The 19,268-nt window shown below is 45.9% G+C and overlaps 1 protein-coding gene across 1 annotated transcript in view; it reads left to right on the forward strand.

Annotated features, from left to right (window-relative positions):
• LOC143766023 (alpha-N-acetylgalactosaminide alpha-2,6-sialyltransferase 2-like) overlaps positions 1 to 19,268 on the forward strand; it is an 85,142-nt gene that overhangs the window by 24,229 nt on the left and 41,645 nt on the right. Inside the window, exons 2-7 of the mRNA XM_077253352.1 lie at positions 261 to 654; positions 2,547 to 2,712; positions 2,988 to 3,153; positions 3,242 to 3,380; positions 7,394 to 7,497; positions 8,393 to 8,476. Of these exons, the coding sequence (XP_077109467.1) occupies positions 261 to 654; positions 2,547 to 2,712; positions 2,988 to 3,153; positions 3,242 to 3,380; positions 7,394 to 7,497; positions 8,393 to 8,476 (1,053 nt within the window). The remainder of the gene's footprint in view (positions 1 to 260; positions 655 to 2,546; positions 2,713 to 2,987; positions 3,154 to 3,241; positions 3,381 to 7,393; positions 7,498 to 8,392; positions 8,477 to 19,268) is intronic.

Here is a 19,268-nt window from a genome sequence, read left to right on the forward strand (position 1 = left end):
TCTCCCTGTTCAGATTGGCTGAGATGTAAAAACACAAACCCACCTTAAATTTAAGAGAAATGTTCCTAGAGAGTTGACTGCCCCATTGTCTAGACTGGTCATGAAGGACTTTAACTTCTATTGCTGAAAGGCTAGAGGCCAACCTTTTGGACCCACTATTAGAGGAGAACTTGATCAACCATTTTAGAATTTTGTAGGTATTTTGATTGATCTAAAGAAAGTATTCAACCTGCCTGACCTCATCTGATCCTCTTTTACAGACAAATTGACCTGATAGAAAACTACATTGGTTCTAAAGAAATAGAAAAAAGAGAAGAAAGACCAGAGATGACCATACAGCATTCTACAGAGTCTCTACAACCCGAGGGTACCAACACAACCTCCTCACCAAAACCAATTGAAAATGTTAGAGAGTCATCTACAGTCATCAGGAAAAATACAAAAACAATCTCTAAACCTCTAAATGATTCCATCAAGCTACAAAATAAGTCAGCAAAATCACATGTGACCACCCAAAGACCAAATTTTAAGACCAAACCACAGAATGCAATAACTACAAAACCTATACCAGAGCCAACCAAAAAGAGTTTGTCCTTAACAACCTTTAACTACTTGGGAAATAACTATGCGACTGATGAGACGCACGTCCATTCTGTAAGTCTAAAAATGTGAATGCTACAAATTAATTTTCCAATGTTTGATATCAGATTTCAGCTGATTGTTGCTTATCAGCGTTGGTGAAGCATCTGTTAGGGGTTGAAAACATTAGAAGTTGACTTGGTTCAGGATACTCCAGGAGCATGGGGGTAATCATGATACATGGATGGGGTTGAGGGGAGAGATTATGAGGTTCACGGAGCTGCCTCTTCTTTGGAATGACATCTAAAGATGGTTTCCCAGTAAAAATTAAGACCTAAACCTTAGAGGAATTTAATTTTAGTTTTGATTTCTCCTGATGAATGCCTGCAAGGCTTTTCCTCCATTCTGGAATGGAGAGTGCAGGTTCACATACAACCATAGTCAAATGGGTGATAACGTCAATAAGTCTCATCTTTTCCCATAGCATCTGTAGAACCTGTATCTATGATAAATTAGTCCCTAAATACATAACCCTGATATTTCTCATTGGTACAACTGCTGCATGGCCACCTAGATATTAAAGTGGCCAACATTGATTAACTTTGGTAATAAATAAATCTAATGTAAAATGTGTTGTAAATCTTATTTCTTTCTTTATTTTTTAAGAACATCAGCAATCTGTTGATGGATCAGGTCTCCTCTTAAAAATATCAGTAGGCTGTTGATAGACGTGTTTTCTTATTATTAATTAACACTTAACTTATTAACACCTCAGTACCTCTGAATCCATGCAACTGCTGTTTATGGATCTTATTATGTCTCTGTGTCTTTCAGCCGTAGAGGAACCTAGGATCTTTGATAGATATGTTCAGTGTACGTTTTTCTTCTGTAAACATGAATCACCTGGTGATATATTCACGTCACCAAACACTGTGACACAGACAAAGAAGTACTGAGAGAACAAATAGTTTCCTAAAATGTAACTGATTGAGTGATTGAGGAAGAAAAGTTGAAAATTCCCACATCCGGGAGCAGAACTCATGACTGTGTCATTGGTAAAGGCTTACATCACCGTCATGACTGGGGACAGGTGAGGATGGTTATAGGAAGGTAAATGTGGATGTCCACCAAGCCTTAGTTGAAGAACATGGGAATGTGGGCAAAGTTGTACCTGGGCATATTGGGATGTCTAGCTGGATTGACCAATACTGTACGTATACTTAATTCAAATAACCCTTTTCATTGATGTCACAGACAAGATTAGCTTTTGTTGAAATGGAGCCAAGTGTAGCATATTCTATTGATTCAACCACCATAGTATACCATATAGTGCCCCAAAAAATGATACTATCCATGCCAAAGATTCTCAAATAACCCAACGCAACCAATAGTGACCACCCAAAACCACCATGTTTATGACGTGAGGTCCTGACAAGGTGAGCATCTGCTATTAGCCAGATTGGTAACAGTAGCTTTGTAGGACTTGTCATAGTATTACATGGTCACAATTTATGTTAATAAAGACCACAATCAAATTTTGGTAAAAGAGGCCCCATGAAGACTAGTTGATATCACCAATGGGAAGCAGCAAATAAATCTTTAAACTCTTCTAAGTGGACAAACATAGACAGCCACTTTGGATTATGTTTCGTATTTTCTTACAACATTGTCAACCCAATCTGCACAACTCAAGGATCCAATCAGCCATGTTAAGTCATAGCCAAAAAGGTTTCTTATACTAGGAGCCTCTATATGAGAAGTTCTTCCTACTTTTGTCTGGGGTCAGATAACAGCCTACTGCTCAAAGAATATAAAGCTCATTGTTTAGGCCAGGCTTAAGATAATGTCTTCAAGAAAGGAATAGTTGGGAAATATATGGGTGTCAAACAATGATACTTCAAAAATATAGAATTTTGAAGAAACCTCTATGCATAATCAATGAGTTCTTCACCTTCATATCTCCGCAGAAATGTCCAAACCGCATCAGAGATAAGCTCCGGAGCAAGGAGTTTCAAAATATGTTTTTGGAAAAAATACCAGTTTTACAGTGGAAGAAACATGCTCAAGAGTCAGAATACGAAAGACTTAAGAAATACAGTGGAGCTCAAGGATGGATGGGAGTCACCTGGGAGAGTAAGCTTCTTACTTATTCCATAGACCGTATGTTCTATGTCTACCTTTAAAGCATCACAAAGATCTGAAACTGTGACTAAGATGCTCCAAAATGGACATCTACTCTAGTAGTATTTATCAAAGGCCTCACAAGTTACTTAAAACTCCCAAATCATAAATTTTGAGGTGTTCCTTTACTTCCTAAAGCAATAATCTACCCATGTAACACAGACAGTCACAGCAGTCACCCTGCTGGAAACTGTACACCTAATATGTTCTTGTATATATTTCACCAGTTATTAATAAAACTCTGAATCTGCTGAACTCTACGGGTAATGCCTACATGTTCGACACCTGGCAAGGGCAGTCACCTTGTATTCGATGCGCCGTGGTGGGCAATGGTGGCATTTTAAATGGATCCGGAATGGGACAAGAGATTGATTCCCACGACTATGTCTTCAGGTATGGTATAGCTTCATGTGAAAATAATCCAGCAAGGAGACCATAAATGATTCCTTTCTCATCTTCTAGTTATTGGCTTATCTTGCAGGATGAATGGTGCCATTACAATAGGTTTTGAGAAGGACGTTGGCAACCGAACTTCGTTTTTTTCTTTCTCTACAAATACATTGATGAACTCGTTATATGCATATGGCAAACATGGATTCAAGGCTGTTCCTAGAACACCGGTAAGATATACATACGGGTTAGCATTGTTAGCTGTAGTTTGATAATAGGTATGTTAACAACACACTAAAAGAGTCACCCTAATACTATGTGCCCATGATCCGGATGTAGCAGTGTTTTGAACACAGCATATTTTTGCAGCTTCCAAAACGCAGGCAAATCTGCATGCATTCACAGAACCGTGCGCATTTACAGCATTCAATACATTATACTGTTTAAATTTTTGTTGCGGAGACTACCGGAGGAAAGGACATGCTGTGGTCCTGAAAGATGCGCCATATGTCAGTGTCCACGGGTGTCCGCAGGCGCACATACGCTCACGTTACATCTGGAGTGTGTGGCTGAGCAGTGGCATGATGTGATTGTGAATCCAGGAGACACTGAGCTCAGCCTGAGAATTCTGGTCACATTTTAACATCAGAGCTTGGCACTGTAGTTGAGTTCTCAGGCTCAGCTCAGTGTCTCCTGGATTTATGGCCGAGAGGTTGCATCATTCCACTGGTCAACAATGAAATCCAGATGGAACTGAGTTGGCCTCTTTGTGGGACAAATAGATTGTTGTCAGACAGGTGAGGAATACGGTGTTTTATTATTTTTAATTTTGCGGTAATAAATGGGTAAAAGATGGTGGGCAGTATTTATTTCAAACAAAAGATTTTTTTATGTGTGTGTCTTTATTTAATTTTCTCCAATGGGGTTAGTAATGGGGGTGTCTTATAGACGCTTCTGCATTACTAACCCTTGGGCTTGATGTCAGCTGACATTACAAAGCTGACATCAACCCCACAAATATTATCCCACTAGCCACCGCACCATGGCAAGTAAAAAAGGGAGCCCAGTGGCCGGCGCTCATAGCAAGTGAGCATTTCTACTACACAGAGCAGGGCTGGAGCCCTGCTGTGTGTGTAGCACAAGCGATCAGAAGATCCAGCTTCCAGTCTCCCATGGAGACTATTAAAGCTAGTAGAAAGTAAAAAAAAAGGTTTTTAAAAATATTTAAAAAATATAAATGTTTAAATCTCCCCCATTTACCCCATTCAAAGTAAAACAATAAAAAAAAAAATACACGTATTTGTTATCGCCGCATTCAGAATCGTCCGATCTATCAATATAAAAAAACATTAATCCGATCTGTAAACGGTGTAACAAGAAAAAAAAATCAAATTGCCAGAATTTACGGGGTTTTTTGGTCATCACAACATTTCATTAAAATACAATAACGGGAGATCAAAAGATCTTATCTACACTAAAATGGTATAAATAAAAACATAATCTCGGCACGCAAAAAATAAGTCTTCCCCCAGCCCCAGGTCACAAAAAATCTCGACTTTTTTTTACGAACTTTGAATTTGTTTTTCACCACTTAACTAAAAAAGAACCTAGACATGTTTATTATCTACGAACTCATGATGACCTGGAGATTCATAATGGCAGGTCAGGTTTAGCATTTAGTGAATGTCAGGAAGACCACTTTTCAGTTCCAGTTCAGTTCATGAACTTGCATTTGCAGCTCTCTGATGCCCCACTTACCCTCAGGTCATTCAGGGTACTACACCTAGGATAAGTAGTCCTTGGAGAGGCTGCCCTGTCATGTGCTGGTTATCGGGGCACTCTGCAGTGATAGCGGTATATATATCCCCTGTCCCAGGCTGGGAGTACATATATAAACCTCTGGTCCATCACTGCCAGGATCCCCCCATTAACACCAGAATGCTATGCTGCCACCAGTTCCTCATTAGATATAAGCTGGTCTGTTACCAGGTCTATATTGGGTCAGAAACCAACCCCAGGTAGCATGAATTTGCACGGAGTACATGTCGGTTCGATCATAGAGCAAAAAGAACGAAGCTAGCAAATTTATAAGTTTACCCTAGAAAAAATAGGCAGTGTTTACAAAAGTTACAAAAGATATTACAAACGAGACAAAATACATATATGTACAAACAGTTATAAAAATAAAAGGAATAAAAATGAGAAACTTACTAATTCTCAGTCACAGGTATTATGTGTCGATAAAGGGGAGGAGCGTTCCCAAAGGAGTGATTCAGTACCCTAGCATGGTGTTCTTAGCTGGTTCTCCGGCTCTGAATGCCTCCCAAAATGGATGTTCCTGTTTTATGGTTCGGCCATAAACTTAGGGACTCCCACTTTGGCTGACCTCACATGAGGGCTGTTACCTTGGAGATACACCTATTTTGGAAAGTTATCGAAAACTCCTTTTTTCCATATCTTTGGTCCAGAAGCTCACAGGCCAATGATATTGGCATTATTTTTACCCCTTTGATTTTATCGCTCTTTAGAGTCCAAACATGGTATGTCTGTGATTTACTGGTGATTGTATCAGAAAACTCGGCACTCATCTTAATGTGATCAAGGAAGAATTTTATTGTTGTCTACAATGTAGTAACAAAAAAACGTTTCGGTCACTATTGGAACTTCATCAGTAACCGTTCACTTGTATAGGTAATGTCCTGTGGACACAAGTAGCCTGTGGCAAGTTGCACTAAAATACTGTACCAAGTACATAAGGATCAGATTATAGTTAGTAGTTGGTTGTAGTGTTCCAACCCCTTGAGTGGTATAAATGCGGATCTTGGATCCTATAGGGAATGTGTGGCCCCAACGCGGCATCCACCGCTGGTCATTGCTCAGCGATGTTAAAGGGTTGATTGTGACTTGTAGGATCGCTACTTCCAACAGGTGGCGCTATAGAGTTCAAGTCCTCTTTTTCTCCGAAGAGGCAATTTGCATATTAAATTTCCCAGAGGAGCATTGCATGGCGACTAAGCCTCCTTACCTTGACAAGCCAGAGCTGGTATGTCACACTCCACAAGGAGTAACCTTACCCCTTATTTGAAATAACACTCACCACCCTCTTTTACCCATTTATTACTGTAAGATTAAAAATAATAAAATTCCATATTCCTCACTTGTCCGATGACAATCCATTTGTTCCATGAAGAGGCCAACTCAGGTACATCTTGATTGAATGGCTGAGTGGTGGCATGATGCGACCATTCAGCCATGATTCCAGCGGACACTGAACATTTTTTTATTTTGTTTATTTGTTGCACAGCTGCCAACGGACGAATACTGCCATAAGCGAGACCAGGCGTAGGATGATGTGAGTAGTACTTTCATCAGCCAGTGCTTGTCATCTGTATGACAGTGAGGGAACCGCAGTGCTCTGACCGGCAGTAACAAACTTACCGCTGATCAGAGATGGTGTTTCTCGCGCTGTCACACAGATGACAGTGTGGGAAATGCTGAATGTTCGGGCTGCCAAACCCGAATAGTATCAAGGACTTCAGGGAGAAGTCCTTGTTCGGGTTCTGTGCACGGACACTAGGTGTTCGGTACAGACCTCAAACTTTACTATTTGAGCTCACCCATCCCTAGTTCCCTCATGCAAACCACATTATATAATTAACTATACTAGACGACTTTGCGCTGCCCACTAGAATTTCTGTGATCCCTGTGATTAATGTGATCCCTATTGAAATACTTATTTTGTAGCATATTTTACTGTGTGTGGTATACCGTCCATGAGTAAAGGGGAGAACTTTGCCTCAGATGGTGTCCAACTGTGACGAAAGGAGCATATGATATTACAATAGGCCTGGGGAACCACTAATGGAGTAGTACTAGTAAAGTATTGTAAGCAGGGGTGGAACTTTAGGTTATGCAGAAGTTGCAGTAACAGCCAACCAAGCTACCCAATCACAATCAGACACATTTGTGGGGACAATACTTCAAGTTATACCTCTAAATGTTACTATGGGCCCCACTTGTGTGCATAACCAGAAGTGGTATAGCGTGTGTGGCCAGGATATTCAAAGACTTACGAGACTCGTATGTCTGAAAATTCTGATCACAGAATGAGAGGTTGTCATATGGACCCATCTGTCCACGCTCATCACAAATTTGGAGAGGGTATCACTTGAGTTCTCCGTGGAGCCACTCAGTAAATATTGTGGTTTACTTATCATTCAACTATAAACCTTAATATCCACAGGAAACACGCTATGTCGTTTTACCAGATCACGACAGAGACTATTTAATAGTGTTAGGAGCTCTCACCAACACCATCATCGATAAAGGAAGAGACAAAGGAAGAGAGTAAGTACAGTAATTTTAATTATGTACAACTGGATTTCCTGTAAGTGGAGCAGATATTTTAAATGCTTCACATTACTTATTTTTAATTTCAGTCTGTGTTATACTCCAGAGCTGCAGTCATTCACAGCTGTGGAGACTTCAGAGCTGAAATCTTCCCAGGCATGTTACCCTATTCTAGTAACCATGTAGGAAAATCTAACCTTTCAATTACAAAATTACAAGATGTTAGATGTTGAGTTTTGGTGCAGTCTGGCTACAACTTTGCTGACTGTTTCTAATAAAGAAGCGGAAAAATAACACCAATATCAATGCCAAACCACAGACATAGAAAGAAATTGAGCGCAGATGCCCCAGTATAGTGTTCCCTGCACTTTCTATACAGCTCAATGAAGAGGTGGCCATGATTGATTCTTTTGTGTGGCTCATTGGTTAGCACTGTTACTCTGTCCCGGGTTCAAATCCCACCAAGGAGTTTGCGTGGGTTTCTCCCACAGTAGGACATACCGATAGTGAATTTAGATTGTGAGCCCCAATGGGGACAGTGCCGATGTCTGTAAAGTGCTGTGGAACTTCCTGTTGATTTTACCTCTCCATTTGACTATATAAATAGTGGAACTATCAGGATTTGGTAAAATGGGGTCATCGTTCTCCCGAGAGGTGAAATCCTGCAGGAGGAGCCTAATATCAAGTAAGAAATTAGAAAAAATAGTAGTGACAGGGGGCCAAAGTGTAAACCAGGTAAATCTAATTAAACCTCACTAAAAGATGTTTTTTTATTACTGTAGTTATTTATTAAAAATGAAGAAACAACAGAAAAGATAAAAAAGAGGGACTTTCTCCCATCATGCATTTATTATAACCATAGTTTAACCCCCTTCTTTTTTTATGTCTATAGCCCTGCCAAATATTTTGGGACGAAACTAACAACAGAACATTTTAAGATCCTGCACCCTGACTTTATGCGTTACTTAAGAAACAGGTGGGTTCCTTACCTTCACTGGCTATGCATATGCATAAATGTGAATATCAGTACAGGGGGCAAAAGTATTTGATACAATGCCGATTTTGCAAGTTTTCCTACCTACAAAGAAAGGAAAGGTCTGTAATGTTTATCGCAGGTACACTTCAACTGTGAGGGTATGTGCACACGTCAGGATTTCTTGCAGAAATTTCCTGAAGAAAACCGGAATTTTTCTGCCAGAAATCCGCATTTTTTTTTTGCGTTTTTTTCCCGTTTTTTTCGCGGTTTTTTTAGCATTTTGCAAGCGAAATTAGCTTGCAGAATGCTAAAGTTTTCCAAGCGATCTGTAGCATCGCTTGGAAAACTGACTGACAGGTTGGTCACACTTGTCAAACATAGTGTTTGACAAGTGTGACCAACTTTTTACTATAGATGCTGCCTATGCAGCATCAATAGTAAAAGATAGAATGTTTAAAAATAATAAAAAAATTAAAAAAATGGTTATACTCACCTGCAGACAGCCGATCTCCTCAGCGGCGTCCGTTCCTATAGATGGTGCGTGCAGGACCTTCGGTGACGTCACGGTCACGTGAGCGGTCAAGAGACCAATCACAAGACCGCGACGTCATCGCAGGTCCTTCACACAGAGCATCTATAGGAACAGAAGAGAGAGCATGCAGCGCTGAGAGGTGGGAACACACCGGGGGCCATCAGAGGGTGAGTATATCACTATTTTTTATTTTAATTCTTTTTTTTTTACCAATTATATGGTGCCCAGTCCGTGGAGGAGAGTCTCCTCTCCTCCACCCTGGGTACCAACCGCACATGATCCGCTTACTTCCCGCATGGTGTGCAAAGCCCCGTGCGGGAAGTAAGCAGATCAATGCACTCCTAGGTGTGCGGAATCCCAGCAATTCCGCATTTGTAATGAACATGTTGCTTTTTTTTCCGCGATGCGATTTTTTTGCGGACAAAAATGCAACATTTGCACAAGAAATGCGGAATACACTGTAAATAATAGGAGGCATATATAAGCGTTTTTTTTGCGTTTTTTTTCTCATTTTTATCACGTTTTTATAGCGAAAAAAAACGCGAAAAATACTGAACGTGTGCACATAGCCTGAGAGACAAAATCTTAAAAAAAACCACATTGTATGATTTTTACATAATTAATTTGCATTTTACTGCATTAAATAAGTACGGTATATACTTGAGTATAAGCTGACCCGAGTATAAGCCGAGGCACCTAATTTTGCCATGGAAAACTGGGTAAACTTATTGACTGGAGTATTAGCCTAGTATGCATTGTCCCCTCATCCTCCGTCCTCCCCATGTTGTGTGCATAGCTCCTCCATCTTCCCCTTGTTGTATGCATGGCTCCTCCTTTCCTCCCCCTGTTGTATGCATGGCTCCTCCGTCCTACCCTTGTTGTATGTGCAGCGCCCCAGAGTCCTGGTCGTTGCAGTACTGACGCTCCGCCACTAAGGGGAGTGATGGTACGTCTGATGGCACTAAAGGAGTTCACCTGACCAGGTATCACAGTCACACACTACACTCCACACTCCGGCCACCAGGGGAAGCAAAGGGTTCTATGGTAAAACTGGGGGCTGGATAGGAAGTTAGGGAGAAGCTGACTGGGTTTTGCCCAGGTAGCACCTTGTGAGAGGAGAGCGTTGCTTGGGAAGATCCAGGGGGGTCCCTGTCAGGGGTGGGATCCTGGCAGAGGCCTAGCGAAAAGGACAGATCGTTACGGAGCCGCGCCTGTGAAGTGACCGAGGGCAAGTTCGCCCATGTATATCCATGATCTGGCTCAGCAAAACTTCCACACTCAGATTCCATCTTAACAAACGTATCTTTACTGTTAAACATTTTCTTAACACAGCGGAACACAATAATAGACAGTACAAAATATACCTATTCACAGAAATAACGTGTAATAACAAACTTTCCCTCACTGTCCCTATCCACACGTTACCAGTCTCTTTGCTCCAGAAGATTATCTTCCCACGTCGCAGGCCTGTCTGTCTCTGCAGGGATTAAACAAAGCTCCGTCTCTCAGGTCCAGACTGTAGCCCTTGGGGTACGGCAGGTAGGGGTGGAATATTCGGCCTCTCAACAGAGGACCCGCTTACGGTTCGTGGGTTCAGGATCTGTGGAGATGTCACCGCTGAGTGAATATTCGGCCTCTCAACAGAGGACCCGCTTACAGTTCGTGGGTTCAGGATCTGGAAGTCAGCTTTCAAGGGAGAGGGATCATCCAGACAATCTGTTATATCGCATTCACAGGAGGGCACCAGCATACACAGACTTCTCTCTGCACAGACTGATTTCCCGGGCTCTTCTTCCTCTCTCCCTCCTTCCTGGTCACATGACATAACAGGGGGGAGCTTAGCCAATACAGTTTGTTTCTCTGTAATCACATTCGGCGTAGGTATAACTTCTGGCCACACGGGGGCAGTGTCTGTCACAGATTCTTCTATGTCAATGATAACAGAACAGTCAGAGCCGGCCAGCTCATTACACGCCCCCCCCACTTGAAGGTTGGCAGTCCCTGTCAACGACTGTCTCCAGGGCGGCGATGGCTGTGGAGGTTGTAGGACCCGGCTGTGAAGAGGGCCACACATATTGGTCTCTGTAGGACTGTCCCGGGGGCACTCCTGCGGTGGTCCTCGCTGTCCGCCTAACGGGTGCTAGTCTCTCTCCCCGATCAGTCACTCCACTCTCCGCCCCAGTCGGTAAGTCAGTCGAGGAGGTAAGGGGTTCAGACGCATCAGTCAGGCGAGCCGGAGTAGGTATGTCTTCTACCTCTACATCCCCGGTGTCGGTGTCTCCCACAGTATTAGTGATATCCATCTCTCTAGGTATCACAGCAGGGGAGTCAGGCTGAGAACGGCAGGGGCGCAACATGTTACGGTGCAGGGTGCGGAGGCTGCCGCTGTCTTCGCCTTGTACTTGATAGACGGGGCCATCAGGGTACGGGTGTCCAATTATTCGATAGACTTCGGTCTCCCACTTGGGCCGGAGTTTTCCTTGCGGTTTCTTTATACGAACTAGGACTAGTTGACCCACACTCAGTAGGTCTTCTTGTACTGGAAGTGGATCAGTGTGGACCTGGTCCTGGATCTGCTGTTCCACCAGCCGGTAGACAGTTTCCATCCTTTGACGGTGTGCTTGTAGCCAGGAAGGATAGGTACCACAGGTGTCTTCATCAGGGTTAGACAGGTGTAGCTCATGGATGCCTTTGCCTGGGCGGCCAAAAAGGAGGGTGTAAGGCGTGTATCCGGTGACAGAATGGACTTGATTGTTATAGGCCCACAGCAGTTCTGGGAGGAATCGAGGCCAGTCGGGCTTTTTGTCTTCTGCTAAGGTTCGGATCAGTTGTAAGAGAGTCCGGTTGAAACGTTCACACGCGCCATTCCCTTGTGGATGATACGGGGTGGTCCTGGACTTCTTGATTCCATACATCTGCTGAAGTTCTTCAATGACTCGCCCTTCGAAACACGCCCCCTGATCCGAGTGCAGCCGCTCCGGACACCCGTAGACCCGAACGAAGTGTTGACAGATGGCCTGTGCAGCTGATTCGGCAGTCTGATCTTTGGTAGCAACAGCGACGGCGAATTTCGTGAAGTGGTCCACCATCACCAGACAGTACTGGTAGCCACTATTCGCTGTTCCAATCAACAGATAATCCACCATCAACAACTCGAGGGGCCTGGATGTGCTAATAGTCTGGACGGGTGCACGCTGCTCAGTAGACTTGTGGAGTTCACATGTACGACAGCTTAGGCAGACGTTTTCAACCAGCTTACGGAGTCCTGGGCAGAAAATGAATTGCTGGGTCCACCGGAGGGTCTTGTCTATGCCGAAGTGGCCGTTCCTTCTGTGGGCTTCAGCCACCATCTCATGGGCTAGCTGCACCGGGACGACAATCTGCAAACATTCTTCCAGCATATGGGATAAAAGTACCCTGCGATACAAGACTCCATCCTTCACGATCAGCCGATCCCATTGGGCAAGTAGGGCAGAGGCCCTGGTTGATAGTCGGGCTCTTACTTCGGAGGGTGGTTTCTCTTGTGTCTTCACGTACTGTTTCAGTAAGACATGTTCAGGGTCTCGATCTTGAAGCTTGGCCCATTCTTGTTGGGACAGGGGGGACCCCACTACGGCTTCGATCCCGCCTACAGCATACTGGCGGCTATCTTCTATTTGTTTAGCTAGCCGGGCAAAGTCGGGCAGTTCATCTTCCTCCAACTCTTCATCCCGGTTCCCCACTGGTGGGGATGATGTCACTCTGGAAAGGCTGTCAGCATTCTGATTCTCCTTCCCCACTCTGTATTTAATTTTGTATTGGAATCTAGAGAGCCTTGCCATCCAGCGCTGTTCCATTGCCCCTAGTTTGGCATTTTCTAGGTGGGCAAGAGGATTGTTGTCTGTCACGACCAGCACCTCCGCTCCTGTCAGGTAGCCAGCAAATTTCTCTGTCATAGCCCAGGTCAGGGCCAGGAGTTCCAGGCGGAAAGAGCTGTAGTTGACGGGGTTCTTTTCGGTGTCACGGAGGGATCTACTGGCATAGGCTATTACGCGTTCCTTGTTATCTTGGACTTGGGAGAGGACCGCCCCGAGACCTTGAAGGCTGGCGTCGGTGTATAACTGGAACGGCAAGGTGTAGTCTGCAAATGCCAGAATAGGGGGTGATGTCAGAGCAGCTTGAAGCGCCCGGAAGGATTTTTCTTGGTCGGGCCCCCAGCTGATGCGTCGTCCTCTGGGACTGTTCGCGGTTCCTCGGAGGGCCTCATGCAGTGGTTCCGCAAGCCGGGCAAAGTCCTTGACAAATCGGCGGTAATAGCCCGCTAGCCCCAGGAAAGCCTGGACTTCTTTGATGGTAGTTGGTTGTGGCCACTCTCGGACAGCTGCTATCTTCTCTGGAGAGGGTTGGACACCTTCGGCTGAGATCCGGTGTCCCAGGTAATCGATCTCCTGCTGGAATAGACGGCACTTGCTGGGCTTTAACTTCAAGCCGTGTTTCTTCAAGCGCTGGAACACTTTGCCAAGCTTGTGAAGGTGATCCTCAAAGGTGGCGGAGTATACCACGATGTCATCAAGGTATATCAGCGTGAATTCGAAGTTGAAATCTCCCAGACAGCGTTCCATCAGTCTCTGAAAGGTCCCTGGTGCGTTACTCAAGCCGAATGGCATCCGGTCAAACTCGTACAGGCCCATGGGAAGGATGAAGGCGGTCTTTTCTCTGTCCTTCTCACTCATGGGGACCTGCCAATATCCACTGGCCAAGTCTAGAGACGAAAAATATTTGGCCTTTTTCAGGGCGGTCAGTGACTCTTCGATCCGGGGGAGTGGATAGGAGTCCCGGATCGTGCAAGCGTTCAGCCGACGGTAGTCTACGCAAAATCTCAGGGATCCATCTTTCTTTTTGACTATCACCACGGGTGCAGCCCATGGGCTCTGGCTTTCCCGCACCACTCCGGCGTGTAGCATAGATTCTAAGAGGCTCTTCACCTCCTGGTATTGTTGAGGTGGTATTTGTCGGTACCTCTCGCGAATAGGGGCAGCATCACCCGTGGGAATCTCGTGTTGAATACTGGTGGTGTACCCGAAGTCAGTGTCATGCTTTGCAAAGGAGTCTTGGTGTTCTCGCAGTAGTTTCTCCATTTGAGACACTTCCTGTTTGGTGTACTGGGACGGGTCCAGTTGCACTTTTTCCAGTAGTTTTCGCCCAATGTCTTCATCATCTGCTTGAGCATTTATGGCTGAGACAGTTACCGTCCGGCCATCTTCTGTAGACGGGGTGAATTGTAAGGGTCCCATGGGGTTCACTTCTGTAGGTAGAGCATATACTCTGGCAAGTTGCATTCCAGCTTCAAGGGCTACACCTACGTCTGTGGTGTTGTTTAGCCTGACAGGGACTCTTCCATTCCTCACGACGGCTAGGGTGCGGGCGACTAGTGGGTTTAGCTTACCCCCACTTGGAGCTCTCGGTTCGATTAACACTTCAACTCCTTCAAGTTGTCGGTTGGTGTTAAGAGGCAGGGAAATGACTGTCTCTTTTTCAGCGGGCAAAGTAATCCGAGTACAGCGGGGCACTTTAATGGCTGCTAGGGGTAGTTGTTCCTTTGCCATCTGTTGAAGTCCAACGGTCCGGATTACGCGCTGGAACGCCAGACGAGTCGGTTTATGTTTGGTAACTTTCTGCCAGTACTTGGGCCCTTTTCTTTTCAACAGCATAAGATCCAGGTCTTTCAAGATATTCATTCCAATTATTACTGGAGTCTCGGAGCCGAAGCCTTCCTTGACAATGACGATTCCTCGTTTCCCTAGGTCTTGTCCACAGGCCTTCGTATCCATCCAGGCGACTCCGGTTACTGGAATGGGTAGGTTATTAGCCGCAATTATCTTAATGGTGGTATCTGGATCACAAGCAGTTCTTGGTTTGAGGTACTTTTCATAAAACTGTTCAGAGATCGTGGTCACTTGCGACCCAGTGTCCATCAATCCTTGTACTGCAACTCCCTCCAGAATAACTTCAAGTGTAGGACTACTCGAGGCAAGAGTACTCCGTTGCTGGTTCTGTTTTTCTACACCCCGTCCTCTGTCCCCCCCTGCTGCTCGAACCTCAGCTGCAGGGGTGTCTAGTTTAACGGCGGCCATTGTGGTGAAACCTGGCGTGGTGGCTCTGCTTGTGGATGTAGCTGATATTCTGTTCTTCGTGGTAACTGATGGTTTGTTCGTTGAGGACAACGATTCGCCCTATGACGAGGGTCACCACATGACCAACACGTTCCCGCGGGACGGCTAGGTCGTATCCGCTGGTCTCTCTGTCGTTCTAGTGTTAACTGTGACACCTGTTGTTGTAAATCTGCTACCATCTGTTTCAGCTCCTCGGTGTCACTGTTGGGCTGTTTAATGTTTAATATGGATCTGCACGCAGCGCTTTGAGTCTCCACATCCATGACGGGTCCCCTAGAACGTTCTATGGCTTCCTGCTTGACTTCAGCGAAGGTGAGAGTCGGCATCATCCGAATCAAGTCCTGTAGCGTACGGTTAAGATACTGGTCTCTCAGCCCTATAACGAATTGGTCTCTCAGTACCAGGTCACGAGGAGCTATAGTAGCCAGTTGTTCCCCTCTTGCACAGACTTGTTCAAGGAGTACCTGAAGGGCATTTGCATATTGGGGAATGTCTTCACATTCAAGCTGTGTCCGTCTGAAGAACAGGTATCGCAGTGTTCCCTGGTACGTAGTAGGTCCATAGGTCTTTTCCAGCACCCGCACCAAATCCTCCAACACACGCTGCCCCCTGACCGTCTCCAGTCTGACTGTCGTCCATGCCTCCCCCTCTAGCGTCAGTACCGCCATTTCTGCCAAGGTCTTAGGGTCAATATTATACATTTCTCCCAGTATCCGCACTTGTTCCGCCCACTCTGGTACGGGGTAGTTTCGCCCGCCAAATTTCCTGACCTGATTTACAATGGACACCGGCGGCGGTTTCTGACTGTATACTGGGCCTGGGTGGGAATCCTGCTGGGCACAGATCCTGCCGACTACGCCAGATGAAGTGACCGAGGGCAAGTTCGCCCATGTATATCCATGATCTGGCTCAGCAAAACTTCCACACTCAGATTCCATCTTAACAAACGTATCTTTACTGTTAAACATTTTCTTAACACAGCGGAACACAATAATAGACAGTACAAAATATACCTATTCACAGAAATAACGTGTAATAACAAACTTTCCCTCACTGTCCCTATCCACACGTTACCAGTCTCTTTGCTCCAGAAGATTATCTTCCCACGTCGCAGGCCTGTCTGTCTCTGCAGGGATTAAACAAAGCTCCGTCTCTCAGGTCCAGACTGTAGCCCTTGGGGTACGGCAGGTAGGGGTGGAATATTCGGCCTCTCAACAGAGGACCCGCTTACGGTTCGTGGGTTCAGGATCTGTGGAGATGTCACCGCTGAGTGAATATTCGGCCTCTCAACAGAGGACCCGCTTACAGTTCGTGGGTTCAGGATCTGGAAGTCAGCTTTCAAGGGAGAGGGATCATCCAGACAATCTGTTATATCGCATTCACAGGAGGGCACCAGCATACACAGACTTCTCTCTGCACAGACTGATTTCCCGGGCTCTTCTTCCTCTCTCCCTCCTTCCTGGTCACATGACATAACAGGGGGGAGCTTAGCCAATACAGTTTGTTTCTCTGTAATCACATTCGGCGTAGGTATAACTTCTGGCCACACGGGGGCAGTGTCTGTCACAGATTCTTCTATGTCAATGATAACAGAACAGTCAGAGCCGGCCAGCTCATTACACCTGCACTTCATTGCGGCGGCATCTTAAGAAAGGACATGAAGCGAAGGATATTGTGGAGAAGTGAGAAACGAGATCACAGCACAAAGGCGATAGAACCAGTAGGAGTCGTGCCCCGAGATCGGCAACATCCTACTGAGGCGCGTAGCCGGTGGCCGGAACGCCGAGGAAGTATTGGGTTCTACGCATTACTTCAAACCAACGGCAGGGCAGTTAATTATAGGTTGGCTGCCTAGCCTAAATCACCTAATGAAGACAACGGAGGCAATTGTGGGAGAGGGGCGTCTCTAGGGTCCCTATAAAATAACTCCAGGCCTACCCCGTCATACGGGTGCGTCCTATCCAAACCATCTGGGGGACGGAGAGAAAGAACAGAAACATACACGACAGTTGTGAGGACTATCCCGTGGTGCTCAGTACTACAACACACAGGCGCGAGTAGGAAGGCTACTGATTTCCACCTGCAAAGGGAACTCTGGATGTGCCTTCGGACCGGCCGGTCTCAGCCAGCCCTGTTAGCAGTGCTCTGGATTGCCGATGCCGAAGCCTTGAGTAAAGCGGTAAAGAGACTGCAACCCTGTGTCCTCGTCATTTACTGCGACCTACACCATTACCATCTACTCATCAAGGGAAGCCCTGGGGACATACTTCACCTGTGGGAAGTTACAACATCTAGCTGCCATTCCATCACCCCAGCGGACCCCTAGCAGCGTCGGTCACCCTGACCGAATACCACAGGTGGCGTCACGAACACTTGACAAACTCTCACCTACACCTTTATTTGGACGCCCCTCAGCAGGGCCACGGACCGGGACACTGTGACACCCCTAGAACCGAGACAGAGGGACCCGGTACCGAGTACCCTGCTGCCCTGCGTTTGGGGGCCGCTCCACATGGCTCCTCTGTCCTCCCCCCGTTGTATGCATGGCTCCTCCGTCCTACCCTTGTTGTATGCATGGCTCCTCTGTCCTCCCCGTTGTATGTATGGCTCCTCCATCTTTCCCCTGTTGTATGCATGGCTCCTTCGTCCTCCCCCTGTTGTTTGCATGGCTCCTCCATCTTCCCCCTGTTGTATGCATGGCTCCTTCGTCCTCCCCCTGTTGTATGCATGGCTCCTCTGTCCTACCCTTGTTGCATGCATGGCTCCTCTGTCCTTCCCCTGTTGTATGCATGGCTCCTCCGTCCTCCCTCTGTTGTGTGCATGGCTCCTCCGTCCTCCCCCTGTTGTGTGCATGGCTCCTCCGTCCTCCCCTTGTTGTATGAATGGTTCTGCTCAGCTTTCCCTGTCCTCCTCCATCCTCCTCACCCTGCTCGCACTGTCACTGCATGTCTCTGCATCTCTCTGTTGTCCTGGGAATGACAGCTTCTTCCCGTGTTCAGCGGTCACGTGGTACAGCTCATTAAAGTAATGAATATGCGCTCTACACTTATGGGAGTGGAGACGCGTCCATATTCATTACTTTAATGAGTGGTACCACGTGACTGCTGAACACAGGAAGAAGCTTCTGGTCCCGGGACAACAGAGAGATGCAGGGAGGACTTGCAGCAATCGCGTGAGGAGTGGGTGAGTATGATGTGACAGCCGCCGGCTCCTGCCGCTCCCCCTCACCCACCCACCTCTTGGGACAATGACTCATGTATAAGCCGAGGGGGCATTTTCAGCACAAAAAAATTTGCTGAAAATCTCGGCTTATACACCAGTATATACGGTATTTGATACATAGAAAAACAGAACTTAATATTTGGTACAGAAACCTTTGTTTGCAATTACAGAGATCAGACGTTTCCTGTAGTTCTTGACCAAGTTTGCACACACTGCAGCAGGGATTTTGGCCCACACCTCTATACAGGTCTTCTCCAGATTTTTCAGGTTTCAGGGCTGTCTCTGGGCAACATTGAGTTTCAGCTCCCTCCAAAATGTTCTATTGGGTTGAGGTCTAGGCCATGCCAGGACCTTAAAATGCTTATTACAGGGCCACTGCTTAGTTGCCCTGTGTGTTTCAGGTTATTGTTATGCTGGAAGACCCAGCCACGACCATCTTCAATGCTCTTACGGAGGGAAGGAGGTTGTTGGCCAAAATCTCACAATACATTATCCCATCCCTCCTCCCTTCAATATTGTGCAGTTGTCCTATCCCCTTTGCAGAAAAGCACCCCCAAAGTATGCTGTTTCCTCCACCATGCTTCACAGTTGAGATGGTGTTCTTATGGTTGTACTCATCCTTCTTCTTCCTGCAAACACAATGAGTGGAGTTGATACCAAAAGATTCTATTATGGTCTCATCTGACCACATGACCTTCTCCCATGTCTCCTCTGGATCATCCAAATGGTCATTGGTGAACTTCAAATGGGCCTGGACATGTGCTGGCGTGAACAGGGAGACCTTGTGTACCCTGCAGGACTTTAATCCACGAAAGCGTAGTGTTACTAATGGTAATGTTAGATACTGTAGTCTCAGCTCTCTTCAGGTCATTGACCAGGTCCTCAC

Source organism: Ranitomeya variabilis, chromosome 4 (assembly GCF_051348905.1).
Source record: "Ranitomeya variabilis isolate aRanVar5 chromosome 4, aRanVar5.hap1, whole genome shotgun sequence".
Lineage (NCBI taxonomy): Eukaryota > Metazoa > Chordata > Amphibia > Anura > Dendrobatidae > Ranitomeya > Ranitomeya variabilis.